At 33.1% G+C, this 17,258-nt stretch overlaps 1 protein-coding gene across 7 annotated transcripts in view; it reads left to right on the forward strand.

Annotated features, from left to right (window-relative positions):
- Positions 1-17,258, forward strand: part of CDH18 (cadherin 18) — a 1,006,396-nt gene that overhangs the window by 969,207 nt on the left and 19,931 nt on the right. For all 7 annotated transcript variants that reach the window (XR_006702407.1, XM_045441405.1, XM_045441423.1 and 4 more), the window contains one exon: positions 7,427-7,544. Coding sequence is in view for 6 of the 7 variants with exons in the window: in XM_045441405.1 (XP_045297361.1) it covers positions 7,427-7,544 (118 nt within the window). In the remaining variant the exon portion in view is untranslated. The remainder of the gene's footprint in view (positions 1-7,426; positions 7,545-17,258) is intronic.

Consider the following 17,258-nt stretch of genomic DNA (forward strand, 5'->3'; position numbering starts at 1 on the left):
AGCAGCGTCCTCCTCTGTCCTAGTGGACCAAACTCACAAAGTGTGATGTCATTACCTGAGCCAAAACCAAGAGTCAGATGCTGAACTGACTGAGCCACACAGGTGCCCCTAGAAAGACTATTTTAAAACTAAAATATAATCCTAATAAAATGTGACGTTTGTAACCAATAGTAATTCCAAAATAATCCAGAAATTCCTGTGAAGTTTGTAAAACTCAAAATTGGAATGACAAGTTCTCATATTTGCTGCTGATACATAGATGGTCTCTTAACACAAAACAGGCAAAATAAGATACAAGTTGTAGTGCACAAAATTCTAGTAGCTAGGTAGAGGTCTTGCAATTTTAAAAAAATCAAGAAATAAGAGAAAAAAATATAGAATAATGGATAAAATAGAAAGAAAATTAAAATGATGTAAACTGAAAGTATACATTAGTATTTATGTTGAAATAAAATCACATAAATACTCAAAAGATGCATATTGTCAAAATAGATAAGAAAAAATCATTTAAATATTGTTTAAGGAGGTGTAAAATCAATGTGATAGAGGAAAATAATTTGAAAGAAAACATATAGAAAAACATAACGAATAAGTACTTGAATATGTATACTTGCTGTAGACATATTCATGCAACTACACACACACACACACACACACACACACACACACACTTCATCAAACAACATTGGTAGATATAAAGAGATACATTCATTGGGATGAAAACAATTTATGCACCAGGTAGAAATAACAATTTTAAATTTATATACACTTATCAATGTTGCCTCAAAATGAACAAAGAAAAAAATGATAGAAATATTTAAAACTAGATTAGCCCATTATTGTGTTGAGAATTTACTATGCTTTACAAGAAACTGATAGAGTAATTACATAAGATTTTGGTAAGGATGCTGAAGATTGAAAACCATAATTAATAACATAATTAAATGACAAATATAGAATAATGCACTGAACAACTTCAGATCATGCATTCTTTTGAAAGTTACAGAAAACATTGACCAAAAATTTATTGTATGCAGGGCCACAAAGCAAGTTTTAATAATTTGCCAAGGATTGGCCTCATTATTTTCTGCATGACAAAAAAACCAAAGCTAGATCCTAAGATGCAAATTCAAAAGTTTCGCTAGTAAAATAATCCATTGGAAATAAGGGCATCTCTGAATAAGCTAAGAAACACTTAAGAAATAAAAATTAAAAACATATAATTGGAATGATAGTGAAAAAACATTGTATTAAAAAAGACCAAGAGGGGGAATCTATTTTCTGCATAATTTTAATATTAAAATCTGACAAAGATATATTTTGAATTACAGATATTCTCTCTTGTGAACATAGAAATATCATAAAAGAAATGTTTTCAGAGAATCAAGAAAAAATATGTTTTCAAATGAAAAGGAAAAATATTAAAATTCATTTCAATACTGGAAATTGAAGCTTTTGATAAAGTTCAATATCCAATTAATAATAAAAATAACAACAATGATACTACTATGCATTAGTACAATTTGTAGATAAAATTAATACTTTTCCTAAATATAAGGTCAATATAAATGTATTTCTTGTATTTCTTTATGTCACCAACAATTAGAAAATAAAATTTAAACACTATGCCATTTAATGTGTCATTAAAAAATAAAATGCCCAGAAATAAATGTTACCTTTTTTAGGTATCTATTGCCTAATCGATAAATAACAACCTTGAGTAAACTTAGGTTATTTCCTTCCCTGAATCTTTGTTTCTTTGGTTTGTAGGTTATTCAGAGAATTCAAAATTGGATCATTTGAATTACGACATAAAAATTTAAAAGTCCAAATATAAAATAATGATGGCATGAGCCATTTTTAGATTTTTTTTTTCTTTTAGGTAATATATTACTTTCTTTCTTTTTTTTTTTTCCTTCAAGTCAATTTCAAAAGGTATAGGATACAGTGAGATGTTGTAATAGGAGAAACTCATACCTGGTAGTCCATAGTCACCTTTGCAGGTGAAAGCATTGAAAAACGTGGGCAACCAACACTGAGTCCTTGCTCTTGGATGAGCTGATTGAGCTCCTGAGAATGTGAACATTCACTCCCAAAACTGAAACACTAGTATCAGTTTCCTGGATTGAACTCTCTTCATATTGGCCAGTGACCTTGACTTTTTCCATTGACTTCCCATATGTCCCACCTTTTGTTGATATGAAAGCTTATTCAGGCGTTTTCTCCAGGTCATGCTCTCCTGTCAGTGCCATTTTGCTAGTCTGGCTCCTCTGTTTTACCCTCTACACGGTCTACTGAAGCTCTATGGCTTTTCTAAGAAATGATTTGGGTGCCATTGATAAATAAATGCTTTCTTCATCTCTAAAATGAAGAAAAATGTCACCATGTCAGGACCCTAAGATTTTATGACTAGATGACTCTCAGATTCCTTTAAAGGTGGATTACCTTATTCTCCTGGCATGAAAAGCTATTTGTTGCATTTTTTAGAAAAGGCTAAATTTATAACAAAATGTATCTTTTTTCTGGGTGTCTAAACTCTGTATGTAGTATTTTCCTTTTCTTCATACAACTATTACTGTTTTCAGAGAACAATCAATCACTAGACTTAGCACCCCTAAGTTCTAATGTGATTTCATTAAGTGATTCTATTTATTATCCTTTAAAGACTATATTCAGATCTAGCATCATTGTTGTCTTTAATATTACATAATTTGAGAAGTCACTTTAAAATAGCTGGGTTCTTTATATTGCTTGAGCATTTCTTTCTCCAAACATTTGTTTCACAAAAATGAATTAAAATATTTTACTAAGGGAATAAAGTCACTTGACAATATTTTTGGGGCACCTGGGTGGCTCAGTCGGTTGAGTGCCTGACGTCGGCTCAGGTCACGATCTTGCAGTCCGTGAGTTTGAACCCTGTGTCGTGTTCTATGCTGACAGTTCAGAGCCTGGAACCTGCTTCAGATTCTGTGTCTTCTCTCTCTGTTCCTTCCCCACTCACACTTTGTGTCTCTCTGTCTAAAATAAACAAACATTAAAAAATTAAAAAAAGAAAATATTGTTTATTGCACCCTTATTTTAAAAAAAAAACAACATTGCCAAACTGTATGGTCAATTTGTATGATTAACCTATTACAAGGGAAATGGTCTGAATCTTCCTTTTGTTTAATTTTGCAGTCTTTGGTTCATTTAACCTTATGTTTATAGAGTTTCTAGAGAAACTTTGTGCGTTTTGATGCAGAGTAGGAATCGGGAACTCTATTTAAATAATAATTTGTGAAATAAGTTTTCCAAAGCACATTTGTATTGCCCAGCTGTACAAGGCTCCTGTTTCTATAACAATCACTTTTAGAATTACAGACATTTTTATTATGGATGCTGTGCATCTACATAAAACAGCATGTGGCCATGGCAAAGAGATTCATCTTTTGTGAAGCAGAGGTTTAAACCACATATAACAGCAGAGTTCAGGTTGATTCAGGTATCAATACACCTGAAATACAGCAATATATTTCTCTGAGTTAATATAGTTCCCTGTTCTGAAAAAAAAATCTTTTAAGTACCTTGCATGAAAAAAAAATACTAAGAAGAAAATCATGCATGCATGAAATTTGAAGTCAGTTCCCAAAGTAAAGTGAATTCAAAATAAATGAGATGGGCCTACACATAAAAACAGAAACATAAATGATGAGGACGATTTCTAGCTTATTTATACCAAATTTTCCTGTGTTTGTATGTGTATTTCATTAGCAGCAAACTTAGGAAATATAACATCTGTTAAAAAAAATGTATTGTCTGATACCAGCCTCCCTCCAACCTGTCAATTATTAACAATATAACTTTGTATGAAAAATGTACCTAGATCAGCAGACATCTTACACTTAGATTTGACAAAGATCAACCTCGTTGAACTAAGAAAGGTTGGTATTGTTATTAAATAAATATATGCTCCCATGTGAGATTATATTATAAAGCAAATTCATTGATTACTTTAAAGAAGATACAGTGTGTTCCACAGAACAATCTTTTACTTTAAATGTTTAGTTAGGATTACCTCATTTACCTAACAGAAGACTACATTATTTGTATAAATCCGTGACACTGACTCGTTTGATTTTTTCCCCCTAATAAAGTACTCAAGAAGTAATAGACTATGGAAAACACATTTAAACAGAGGAATATATTTATTTAGTAAACAGCAACTATCAATTTGGACTCCCCCTCCCTTTAGTAGAATAAATCTGTAACTGCTTCTCTCAGATCTTTCAAAATAATCAAAGAATTTATGCACTAATTACATAATATGCGTATGATAGGAAACATCTAATTTCAGTTAAAAGGAGTGAGACAAAGCAAATTGTTAATGGATTGTACATCACCAACAAATTGAGCAAATGTCACAGGTAGCAGAGTGTAGATAAATCATTACTGACAAAAGAATAGAAAATATTAATGACAGATACATGGCACTTATCTAGGTATCTAGACACTTAAATCTTTTAAAAATCACAAACATGTTGGCTTCTTTTTTTTTTAAGTTTACTTATATTTTGAGAGAGAGAGGGAGCATGAACACAAGCAGGGAAGAACAGAGGAAGAGAGAGAGAGGGAAGGAGAGAGAGAGAGAGAGAGAGAGAGAGAGAGAATCCCCAGCAGGCTCCGCACTGTCAGTGCAGAGCCTGAGGCTGGACTCAGTCTCACTAACCCTGAGATCATGACCTGAGCTGAAATCAAAAGTCAGACGCTTGGGGCGCCTGGGTGGCACAGTCGGTTAAGCGTCCGACTTCAGCCAGGTCACGATCTCGCGGTCCGTGAGTTCGAGCCCCGTGTCGGGCTCTGGGCTGATGGCTCAGAGCCTGGAGCCTGTTTCCGATTCTGTGTCTCCCTCTCTCTCTGCCCCTCCCCTGTTCATGCTCTGTCTCTCTCTGTCCCAAAAATAAATAAACGTTGAAAAAAAAAATTAAAAAAAAAAAAAAAGTCAGACGCTTAACAGACTGAGCCAGCCACCCAGGAGCCCCAAACATGTTACCTTCTGAGCTGGGTTTACTAATAAAAGTCCAAGGAAACAATAAATGGAAATCTATTTACTACTGAAAGAAAAAAAGGTAATCAGTAAACAGAAAAATTGAATATACCTTCTCGCATCAACAGAATATCTCAGAGTTCTAGATGAAAGTAGAGGAACATTCTGTGGTTTTGGAGGCATTTTTCAGAAGTATGGAAAAATATTTAAGTATAGATGTGTCAGCAACAATTCTGTAGGAATTCAAGATGCATGGTTCCCTCTTAAACAAAATGTGGTAATCAGCTCATCATTTGCTATGGACATGAGATCGAGAAATCTTTGAGGAAGATAAATTTGCTACACTGAGCTTCCTGGCAAATGCAGATTTGAAATTACTGGTATAAAAATGGAAAGTACATTTTGCTAAAGATAACAGTAAGACAGTAAAGATAAAATATAGATTATATCAGTGCTCAACAAATAGAATAAACTTAAGTATAAACACATTAAGGAAATTTAAAATAATGTATAAATTAGTTTCAAATGAGAAAAAAATAATTGTCCCAAAGAAGTAATAAGAGGAAACATAAAATAATTTAGTTGGTTTAAATTGAGTGTTCTCTGTCACTATCTTCCAGAATCACATTCTAGGATAAGAAATGAACTTGAAAATGTGTCCGTAGGTTTTGAGGTATCATCAGCATAATAGGACTCAGAATTAGAGAATGACAATGAACAAAGTGTAAGGGGAGATACGACATTTCTTTTCCAAAAGAAAAAAAAATGTACATTTACATTATGTTACCCTGAAAACAATCTTGAAAATTTGGTAGTTTTATTTCAGTTTTATATTAAGTACCTGATATGTACAGAATGTAGGTCTGTTCTTCAGATTATTCTACACATTCTCTGACCTCCATGGAGCTTTTTCATGCACTTGAGAAAAGTTGTCAGATTGTTTCTGATTATCCATCAATTTATTCTTCTATCAAGTCAAAAGCCAATAGCAAGGGAAGAACGATCTATCCAGAGAGTAGCTGTGCTTTCGATGGAAAAGAAGGCAAACATCAAGGAGATACGTAGATTTTTCAGTTCATAAAGTAATAGCGTGAAGGGAAGGAAAGAAGTGATGAATGATAGAGACTTCTTGGAATATGTGGGCTGGAAGGAGGAGGCTTTAGCTAGATTTCTTTATGAGAAAGTACATCTTGAACAAGGATGCCAGGGTGAGAGCCGCATGCATATATGGACGAAATGGATCACTTCTATTGCCTGAAGCACTTTTGGCAATGAAATGCGTGTGGACACATGCTTTTCTGGTGTCACTGCCACTGATGATTCCTTTTTAGTACTTTTATATTCGTCCTCATCTGCGAGACCAACTAATGGGCTCAATACTTGGACAGGAATTTACGTTTTAACTGTTGCACATACTGGTGTATTCTTTCACTCAGAAAAGATGGAAATGGGATGAAATTGAGTAAGATGTTTTTAGAAACCGTAACAATTTTTGAAATGAAAACACTATATTTCCATTATAGGACACACTCTTTTCACAAGCTTTTTGTTGCTCTCTTTGTTCTTAATTTATCTAAGGAAGGGATAGATGAAAGATACCTAAGCATTAGGATACAAAGTTTTAAAAGAGGAGAATATTGTCCTGCTTATTGGTTTGGCCATTTCCTCCTTAAGAGTGTAATGTCTACTGCTATTGGAATTTGTGTTCTGTTCTTAGGTCACCTGGAATGTTTTATTTATGTATTCAAACATTGTCTGCTATATAATGCACAGACTCCAAATTTTAGACTGCTTTCTCCCAACCACCGTATATGAGAAGTATTCCATAAAACTCTGAGTGGTCTGGTTTTGCCTTTGCTACTTTTAACAGTTAGGAGTCCCATCACAATCCTTTAGGGTCTCTGATCCTTATCTGTAAAATAGAGGGGCTAGATCATGCTCTCAAAAGTTCCCAGAAACAATAAAAACAGTATGACTCCACTGTGTTTGCATGTACTGACAACCAGGAACACCACAAATCTGTTGTACATGAACACTAGGATATTTATATTTGTACACATGATACTCATGTTTCCCCAAACAGGTATCCATACAAAATCTTGTGACTAATTGGCCCAAGGTACTGTGGGTGATAAAGAAAAAAAAATAATAAATAAATGTCTGTGCTATGCTAGAAAATAAAGTGTGAATGATTATAAATTGTACTGTAATGTGTTTCCTAAAATCTCATATAAGACAGAGCCAATTAGCTGGTACGTTTATTAGTTAAATTTGAAAGCGGGCAAGGTGGATCAAGGGGCATTTTTAAAATCCTTTTGTGATGACAATTAAATATGTTATAATTAAAATCAAAGGAATAAGCAAAATTAAGTTTACTATTTAGTATTTGCTTTCTTTCTTTAGGTTATTCATACCATCAGTGCTACTGATAAAGATGATTTTGCAAATGGACCAAGGTTTAACTTCTTTCTTGATGAACGCCTGTCTATAAACCCAAACTTCACTCTGAAGGACAATGAAGGTGAACACGAATTACATATACTTTTTAATCTATGTGAGATCTGCTTTGACTTAATATGGAATAGGCCTGAGCAGTTTTGTTTTATTTTTACATACCCATGAACAGCTTGCAAATCCGCATTCAAAGTCAGTTTGATGTTAATGTGTTATGATCTGTGAATAGCTTGTATTTAAAATTGAGCCATATGTACAAATAACTTTCATTGAGTTTATTCAGAAGCATTCCTTTAAACAAGAAATGTACATGTAATATGCTCTTGGGCAAATTTTAAGAGAAATCTTAGCTGACAAACATGTTTATGAGAGCTGCTTGCAATTGCTAGGAGGTAGAAAAATTTTAAATTAGGAAAAATGAAAAATATGTCCTAGGGACACTTAGGAAAGGAAATGCAACGTTTGAATTCATCTTGCATTAGCAAGGCTATCATAATGTGGTGTACAAATTATATTTCCTCTTGTTATTATGAATATTTTTCAAACTATGGGTAGAAAATATGCATAATTGCAGAATATTTTGTAAATTTTGAATTACTTTTGCTTAAACTTCTGTATTGTGTGGGGAAAGAAAGAACACCATAATCTAGTACCTAGAGAAGATTCACCATGATTTAGATTCCCTGTTTGGTAGATTTCTCCAGGTCCTGTAAAAATCAATCTTCTGTATGTAAAGGAAACACTAAGTCATTCTCTATGTGCAGTGTTCTGATTTGTATCAACTTTCTTCTTACCCCAAACTATCTTTGATCATGTTTATCTGAATATGCTGCTTTTGGAATTTAACACTTGCCTCAGAATCCTTTTAAAGAAACAACAGTGCATCCACTTAAGAGTAAACATATAATTTCCTCTCTATACACTTCAGGGAAAAGGATTTTCAAACACCAAAAAAAAAAAAAAAAATGCTGTTACTTAATGTCAACTCACTAAAACATTATTTCCATCATTCCTAATTCCTTCTTTATATTACCATAACAAGAAGACCAAATTGTACATGTGGCCATAGCAAGATTCATATGAAAATACAAAGCTTGATTGTCTCTCATTTTAACTACCCTATAGTCAGCTCTATGTACGAGAATAAATATTTGTGCATGTTTGTATCTGACATATTGTATTAGTTGATTATTGTACATTTATTTGCATTTGAATATTCCATTCTACAATCCCAAATATATTTAATGTAAGTATGTTAAATATGTAAAAAAATCTATTACTATTTCCCATATTTCAATATTTGCAAAATTTGGAGAGCATTCAACTTTCTGCCTTAGATTAAAATCATATCTAGATATCTATATCTATATCTATATCTATATCTATATCTATATCTATCTATATATTTCAGTTGTTTGTTTTTACATTCCAATAAGGATTTTATTTTACATTTTTAAGTAATTTTCATTTGATGATATAATGAAAATTTGACTTGGATTTAAAGATGGGCATTCAAGTTATTTAACCCATGTAAGTATAAGTCCAAAAATATTTTTAAAAACAGGAGAATTTTAATATTGTTGAGACCCACTCAGTGATTAAAAATCCGCAGACAAAAATACTATATCTGGAATTTGTGAATTTAAAGAATGGCTACATTCAAAAGGGCTTAATTCAATCATTTGACTCACCAGTGGTAGGAACTCATTTCCCTCAAATATATATACTCTTGAAAGGATTTATGGTGCTGATGTACATATTTTTACATTTGTTTTAAATGTAATTTTTTAACATTTTTAAACATACATACAAACGTTTTTAAATGTAAGCTTTTTAACGTTTGTTTTTAACATACATACGAATGCTTTGTCAAACATGTGAGGCCTATGGACAGTTGTGTAGGGATAAAGATGTTTTAATATATTTGTAAGATTATTTTTTTAAATGTTGGGAATTGATAAAATTATAAATAACACAGGAAACTTTCTTTTGGATAGGTAAAACAGCAGTTTTTAGAAAAAAAAATCAGGTGCATAGCGGAAAGCATGAACTTATGGCAAGCCGATTTGATTACGCTAGATAAGCCACCTAAACTTTCCGAGCCTCAGCTTTTACATCCATAAATTATGCTTTAAAATACCCACTCTGGAACTCTGGGAGAGTTAGTGATACCATATGTAAAGATGGCCTTTTCTATAAACACAAGACAGTTACGCATAATAATATGTAAAGATGAAATTAAAAACAGAATAGCCATACCAAAATGAACGCACTCATACATATATATGTTCACAAGTGCATAAATAATTCTCTGGACAACAACCAGCTCAAAAATAAAAGGAGTAAATATAAATATTAACAATCTAAGCCTGCTGAATCCTGGTAGCTTAGCATTTATATGCCCCCAGAACATACAAAATATATCTAAAAGAAACAAAGACAATGAAAATTAGTGTGTGTGTGTGTGTGTGTGTGTGTGTGTGTGTGAGCGAGCACGCACCTGCGCGTGCACAGGCACTCACTGCTTACACAAAAGTACACCTTCAGGGAACAGTGGAAGGCAGACCTAGCCTCCGAGCCAGGATGGGTGATCAGGAAGCCTTTGGTTTAGTAGCATCTCCCAAACTGCTAAATGGTAAAGACTGAATAGAGAGAAAAAGAGATTTCCAAAATAAGAAAGAAGTGTATATATTATTGTTTATTCTAAGCCTGCAGATCAACACATTAAAAGGTAGACAATGAAATAAAAAAATAAGTCAGAAAGTGAATTTACTCTGAATAATACAAAACACATAAGTGATCAGAAAATATTTTAATAAAAGTATATTTAGGATTCTCAAAATTAAAATAAAAATAACATGTTTACAAAAAGACCAAGAAGCAATTAAGTGAAATGAGACAATGAAAGAAAACAAGTCTGTATGAAAACAATTTAAAAATCCCTATGAAATCAATGAATTAATTAAATCCTTATCAAAACAAAACTATAGTTTTTGCATATATAAAAAAGTATATAGAACCATATAAGAAACATACAATAATTCAGTTTTATATATGTAATTATATATAAACATATAAAACTATAGTTATTGAATATATAGAAAAGAACTACATATAGAAATTACATATATACAGAACTACATATGTATTACATACATATATACAGAACTACATATAGAAATTTATAGATATTTAGGTATGTATAAAACTACACATATATGTTTATATTCTTAAGTTTATACTGTAATTACAAAGACATATACCTGTATATAAACATATATAATATATGTATATGTATACACATACACATAGACACAGATATAAAGAGAGAACAACACAAATTACTAGGCAGCATTACCTCTAGACAGGACACAAAGAAAGTTTAACAAGTCAAATGTAAAATTCATTAATTCAAGCAAAAAAGCTCAGGTAGATCAAAACTTTAAAAATGCATAAGAACACTTAGCAGATATGGAGTATAACGTGCCTAGAAGAATTAAGAAGAAATTATAGCAATCAACAATATAGATAGGTAAAATTACTTGACAGTTTCTCATACTGAAAATAGATGTGTCCTTACAATGAACATAAACACCAAAGCCAAGCACAAAATCAAATCTTTGCTTGGATATGACAGTTTAAAACTGGTAAATCTCAGGGGTGCATTGGTGGTTCAGTCAGTTAAGTGTCCTACTTTGGCTCAGGTCACGATCTTGAGGTACACGAGTTCGAGCCCCACTTTGGGCTCTGTGCTGACAGCTCAAAGCCTGCTTCTGACTCTGTGTCTGCCTCTCTCTGCCTCTCCCCTCCCACAGAGAGACTCTCTGTCTCTCTTTCTCAAAAATAAATTTAAAAAAAATTTAAAAAAAACCCTGTTAAACCTCAAAGATAAAGAGAAAAATCTTTACAGTATCAAAGACAAAATACAGAATAATTAAAAACAATGAGAATTAGTTTTAAAGTAGATTCCTGTGTTAATTTTTTTTTAATTTTCTTTAATGTTTATTTATTTTTGAAAGAGAGAGACCAGTGTGAACGGGGCAGGGGTGAAGAGAGAGTGAGACACAGAATTGGAAGCAGGCTCCAGGCTCTGAGCTGTCAGCACAGAGGCTGATGCAGGGCTCAAACTCATTAACCATGAGATCATGACTTGAGTCAAAGTCAGAAGCTGAGCTGACTGAGCCACCCAAGTGCCCCTAATTTTTTTTTTTTTAAAGCTGAAAGAGGTTGACAAAAACCACGTGCTCAAAATGCTGAAGGAAAATAATTTGCTATTATCAATAACCTTTCCTAGATTTAGTTAAAAATGGTAAGCTATCTAAAATCAAGGAGGACCCCTTAGTTAAGAATTTTTTCCAATGTATAAAAAATACGTTTTTACTGTTCGCTACTGACATTTTGACAAATGTCGTATTAATCTTTGCCTTCAGAATCTCTGCAGAATATAATAGAGAAGAAAAAAATCTTGTAATTCATGTTTTATTTCATATGTTAAAGCTTGAAGAGTAAATGCTAAATTAGCAGAATAAAAGTCTGTGATTTCCAAAGCAAGGAAGGATTTTCAGAAAGTTAAATAAAAAAGCTTATTTTATCAATGGAGCACAAGGCCAGAAAGGAGAATAAAAGATGGAAAGTGAAAGCATAGAAAATGAAAGAAGAAAGTAGAAATAAGTTCAAACATATTGTAGTCATAATCGGATTAAACATCATTTTTCATCAAAGCTGTATATAAATATGCTGCTTAGAAGAGGTGTACCAAATTCAAAATGAGATAGGAAATTTTATATAAAAAGTTGGAAATATTTACCCATTGCTTCAAAAGAAACAACTATTGCTGAAAAAAAGAAAACCCATGATCCATGGGGTCTAAAATAAGACATTTATTCAGCTCACATGTTTACGAAGGAGCACATTCTGGTAGGTTTCTGATAGGTTCATCTAAGCAACTCTTCTGGTCTCAGGACACCTACAGTCACTACAACTAATCAGCATTGTAAAAATAAAAATATTCTCACTTCAAAGAGAAAAACGTAACCATGATAAATAGAAACAAAACACAAGATTATCCTTGTTAACAGATGATGAAATTGTCTATAGGAAAATGTAAGAAAGTCTACAGAAACACCTTGCATAGTAATGGGATGTTTTGCGAACATTTTTGAATACTAGCAAATGCCCCAAATGGATCGATTTCCTATATTAAAAAAAAACCCCAAAACTCCAAGGGCACCTGGGTGACTCAGTCAGGTAAGCATTGACGCTTGGTGTCGGGTCAGGTCATGATCTCCAGGTTTCATGAGTTTGAGCCCTGCGTAGAGCTCTACGCTGGAAGTACTCAGCCTACTCCAAGATTCTTTCTCTCCCTCTCTCTGCCCCTTCCCTTCTTACAGTGTCTCTGCCTCTCTCAAATTAATTAATTAATTAAAAAAATATATATGAATAAATAGTAAATCAGGTACAATTTAAAATGGCAAAAACAAATCGAGCAAATTAGCACAAACCCTTCTAAAATCATTACAGGAAAAAAAATCCAATACATAATTTTCAAGTTTATTCTATATAAAGAGCAATGTTACTGAAAATATAAAAACACACCCAAAAATAATATATTTACCAAATTACTTAATCAGAGCATTTAAATTTTCATATTAATCTATAAATTAAATCTAATTTTAATGATAAACTCAATTAGTCATCTGTTAATAAAATGCAAATAAATAGTAAAGGATTAAGAAAAGCAAAAATGTATTGAAAAAGAAGATGATGGAGGTATGTAATTAGCAGAAACAGAAGAAGAGAGGACATATCCTAACAGATATCTAGACATTATAAAGATGAATATAGTGAATGTAAACCCAGACAGTTGGTTTTTCTCTTTTCTTTTTTTTTTTTTTTTTTTTCCCAAGTGCCTGACTTAAGCTTTGATTGCCAAGGCCCCCACTTCAAAGAGGGCTATCTGGAACAAACACCATGCCAGCCACAGGACTAGATCAAGATCCAGGCTGCCTCCCCCTGTCCCGGGAGACTCTTTGTTTTAGAGACCTTGATTGATTTTGATAACTGTTGATTTGGGCCTTTTTCTCTCTGCCTCTCTTAGGATGCTTTAAATTACCACTCTTATGTTTTAAATTCATCAATAAAGAGTGAGTCTCCCAGACCCTAGGACCCACCCTTGACCCCAATACCAATAGAACTTTAAGGCCCCTCCACATTCTCTTTCTCTCTACCCTCCACCTCTCTGTGTGATCCCAGGCATGCCACATACTTGCTAGGATATGTAATAAACATTTTTGTTTTTTTGTTTTTTTGTTTTTTTGTTTTTCAAATTTCCCTAATGTTTATTGCGGAAGAGTGTCTTGCAATCATAATAAGAATCACAAAGGCTGGTCCAACCACAAAATTAGTTATTGGAAGGCTAAGACTAGCATAAAACAATGAAATACTCTTTAAATGTGGTACTAGTAGAGAAATAAAGAGAGGAGGAGAACAAATTCAGGGGAGTGAATAAAATTAGATATCTAAATCTATGTATAAGCATATGACCTTGACAGAAGGCAAAGGTAGCATTTTTAACCATTGTGGAAAGGGTAATACAAAAAGTACATAGAAAGGAACCGGCTGGTTATCTAGATTCTCTAGATTCTCTAGAACATCTCAAACACATGACTAAAAATAGATAAATTATATATATATCTATATATATATATATAGATATATATATAATTATATATATAGATAAATTAATATATATATAGATATATATAGATAGATATAGATAGATAAATTATATATATATCTATATATAATTATATATAGATATATATAGTTATATATAGATAGATATATATAGATAGATATAGATAGATATAGATAGATAAATTATATATATATATAATTATATATATATATAATTATATATATATAGATAGATATAGATAGATATATCTATATATATAGATATAGATAGATAAATTATATATATATATAATTATATATAGATATATATAGATATATATAGTTATATATAGATAGATATAGATATATATAGATATATATAGATAGATATATATATGTAAGTTGACCTGGGTAACATTGTCACTCTGTGCCAGGTATCACTTCCACTGACTTTTTTGTGTTTTTCTGGGTTTTGTTTTCCGTTACTCTCCCATTCCCGCTATAGCCCTTCTCCCAAATTACCATGTACTCAAAGATAGTACCAAAAGTAAGGGTAAACAGAGTATGGTGAAAAAGGAGCCCAGCTTAGCAGATATTTGAAAGGAATAACAGACAAAAGAAATTGCAGACTAAAAATACATTTCAGCCTCATTCTTCCAAATATTTGCTAGGATAACAAGGTAGAGCTAAATAAACTTGGTCTGTGGATGGATCCTGAAAGTCACTTCCAAAGCCAAGAGGCATTGAGATTCACAAGAAAATATATAAATACTGGCCCAGATCTACTCACCACTTCTTACTGTGTTGGAGAAATCACTGGGAATTGGAGCTCAAAGGACTTCCCTCAGCAGAAGATCACAGGACATTGCAAGGGTCAAGCAGGATGAAAGAGAGGCAGTTAGCATATATTGGGATGCACCTAATGTGAGAAAGAGAAAACCGTACTTAAATATCTGACAAAGACTTTTTGAGTGGACACATGAAAACATTGCCAATTTAAAATTTCTGGTAAGGTGATAAAACTCGAATAGCCACTGCTTAAAACGGAATCAGTAATCAGAAAGATGGAAAAAGAAGGAACACTGCCCAAGAGGACACTGCTTTCCTCTCATTCTCACAAGGGAGTTGAGAGGTGACGTCAGTGTCCTTGGACGCCTCCTACTCTTTTGAGTCTTATGGAATTTTGCTGTCTCTCCTGATTTCTATCATCTGTCAAGCTTCAGTCACTTCCCTCTTTTCCCAAAAGTCTTGGTAACCCTGACTCCATCCATATGCAAGACATAACTGGAAAAAATTTAATGCCCTTAAGAGAAAATTAGCCAGGACTTTGGCTACCCAACACCCAATACCCAACAGTCATTAGACAGAAAAAAATCCATTTTGTTTTTAATGACAAATGGTTATATGATAACTGGTACTTCCCTCATCACAATACTTGTCACAGGGTGGGCTCTCTCCCCATTTAGACTATAAAATCCAGGCATACAAGGAATTTTGTCTGACTTATTTAACTGCTGTATTCCTCACTCCTACCATGGTGACTGACACAGAGGAAACTTTAAGTAAATATCTGTTAAAAAAAATAAGAGGGAAAAACAAAGAAGAAAGTTTTAGAGTTTGACTCTGGAAATAGGTTGGCTCTATTTGAAACCCGGTTTCTCTGCTAATTATGTGTGAGACCACCACCAAATCCTTGTTCTCAGTGTGTCTGTTTCCTCCTTTGTAAAATGGAGATATGGACACAATCATTACTATTTTGTAATTTTTAAGAGAGATGAAAATATAAAGAATTTGAAATCACATACGAAGGGCTACATGTTTTAAGGGGCACACTGAAGGTAACTAAAAAGTAAATACATAGATGGAAAAATAATATGAAGAATCCAAATAAATTACTCTGAGTAAAGAAATATTTGAGTTTTAGGTGGGAAGAATACGTAACTATCCCAGAGAAATTCCCTAACTCGACAGACAAGGAAATAATTTTACCAGTTTCCAATGAAATTAAATTATAAAGATAATAATAAATGGTGCTGAAGTACTTATTTGCAAAATAACGAGCTAATAGTCGATGGATCTTTTTTTAGTGACACTTGAAAAAAAGAACTACAATAAGATAATCCTCTTCCTGTTAGGATAGTACTCATGTGACAATCAGGGAAATGTATTTTAAAATACTGAATGCCTCAGTATTTAATATAATTACTATAATATTAAATATAAAATCTATTAATCATAGGGGCACCTCGGTGGCTCAGTCGGTTAAGCGTCCAACTTCAGCTCAGGTCATGATCTTGTGGTTTGTGAGTTCGAGCCCCACGTCAGGCTCTGTGCTGATGGCTCAGAGCCTGGAGCCTGCTTCGGAATCTGTGTCTCCCTCTCTCTCTCTGCCCCTCCCCACTCATTCTCTGTCTCTCTCTGTCTCAAAAATAAATAAACATTTAAAAAATCTATCAATTTAATAATGTTCCATTGATAAAATATTTGGAGCTATAGCAGTCAAATGAAAATAAGAATAAATGTCTGAAAAGGTAAAGGCAAAGTATTAAATGAACAATATATAATTAAACATGAAACAAAAATAACGATCTAAGTGTAGTGTTTAATCACATTTATGAGCAATAATTATACTGTAGAAAATAAGAATCTTTCTTGGGGTGCCTGGATGGCTCAGTTAAGCCTCTGACTATTGATTTCAGCTCAGGTCATGATCTCATGATTGTGAGATCGAACCCCACATTGTCACATTGTGCTCCATGCTGAATGTGGAGCATTCTGAAGACTCTCTCTATACTTTTCCCTTTGCCCCCCAACTCTCTCTCTTTCTCGCTCTTTCTCTCCCTCTCTCTCTATCTCTGTCTCTCGCAAATGAGAAAATGTTTCTTTTTTTTTATTGTTAATGTATTTGTTTTCGAGAGAGAGAAAGAGAGAGAGATAATGAGAGTGTGGGGCAGGCACAGAGAGAGAAGGAGAGAGAATTCTAAGCAGGCTCCACACTGTCAGTGCAGAGTCCAACACAGGGCTCAAATTCAGGAACCACGAAGTCATGACCTGAGACCAAATCAAGTTGGATGCTTAAGGGACAGAGCCATCCAGGCACCCCAAA

The sequence above is a fragment of the Leopardus geoffroyi genome, chromosome A1, assembly GCF_018350155.1.
Source record: "Leopardus geoffroyi isolate Oge1 chromosome A1, O.geoffroyi_Oge1_pat1.0, whole genome shotgun sequence".
Classification (NCBI taxonomy): domain Eukaryota; kingdom Metazoa; phylum Chordata; class Mammalia; order Carnivora; family Felidae; genus Leopardus; species Leopardus geoffroyi.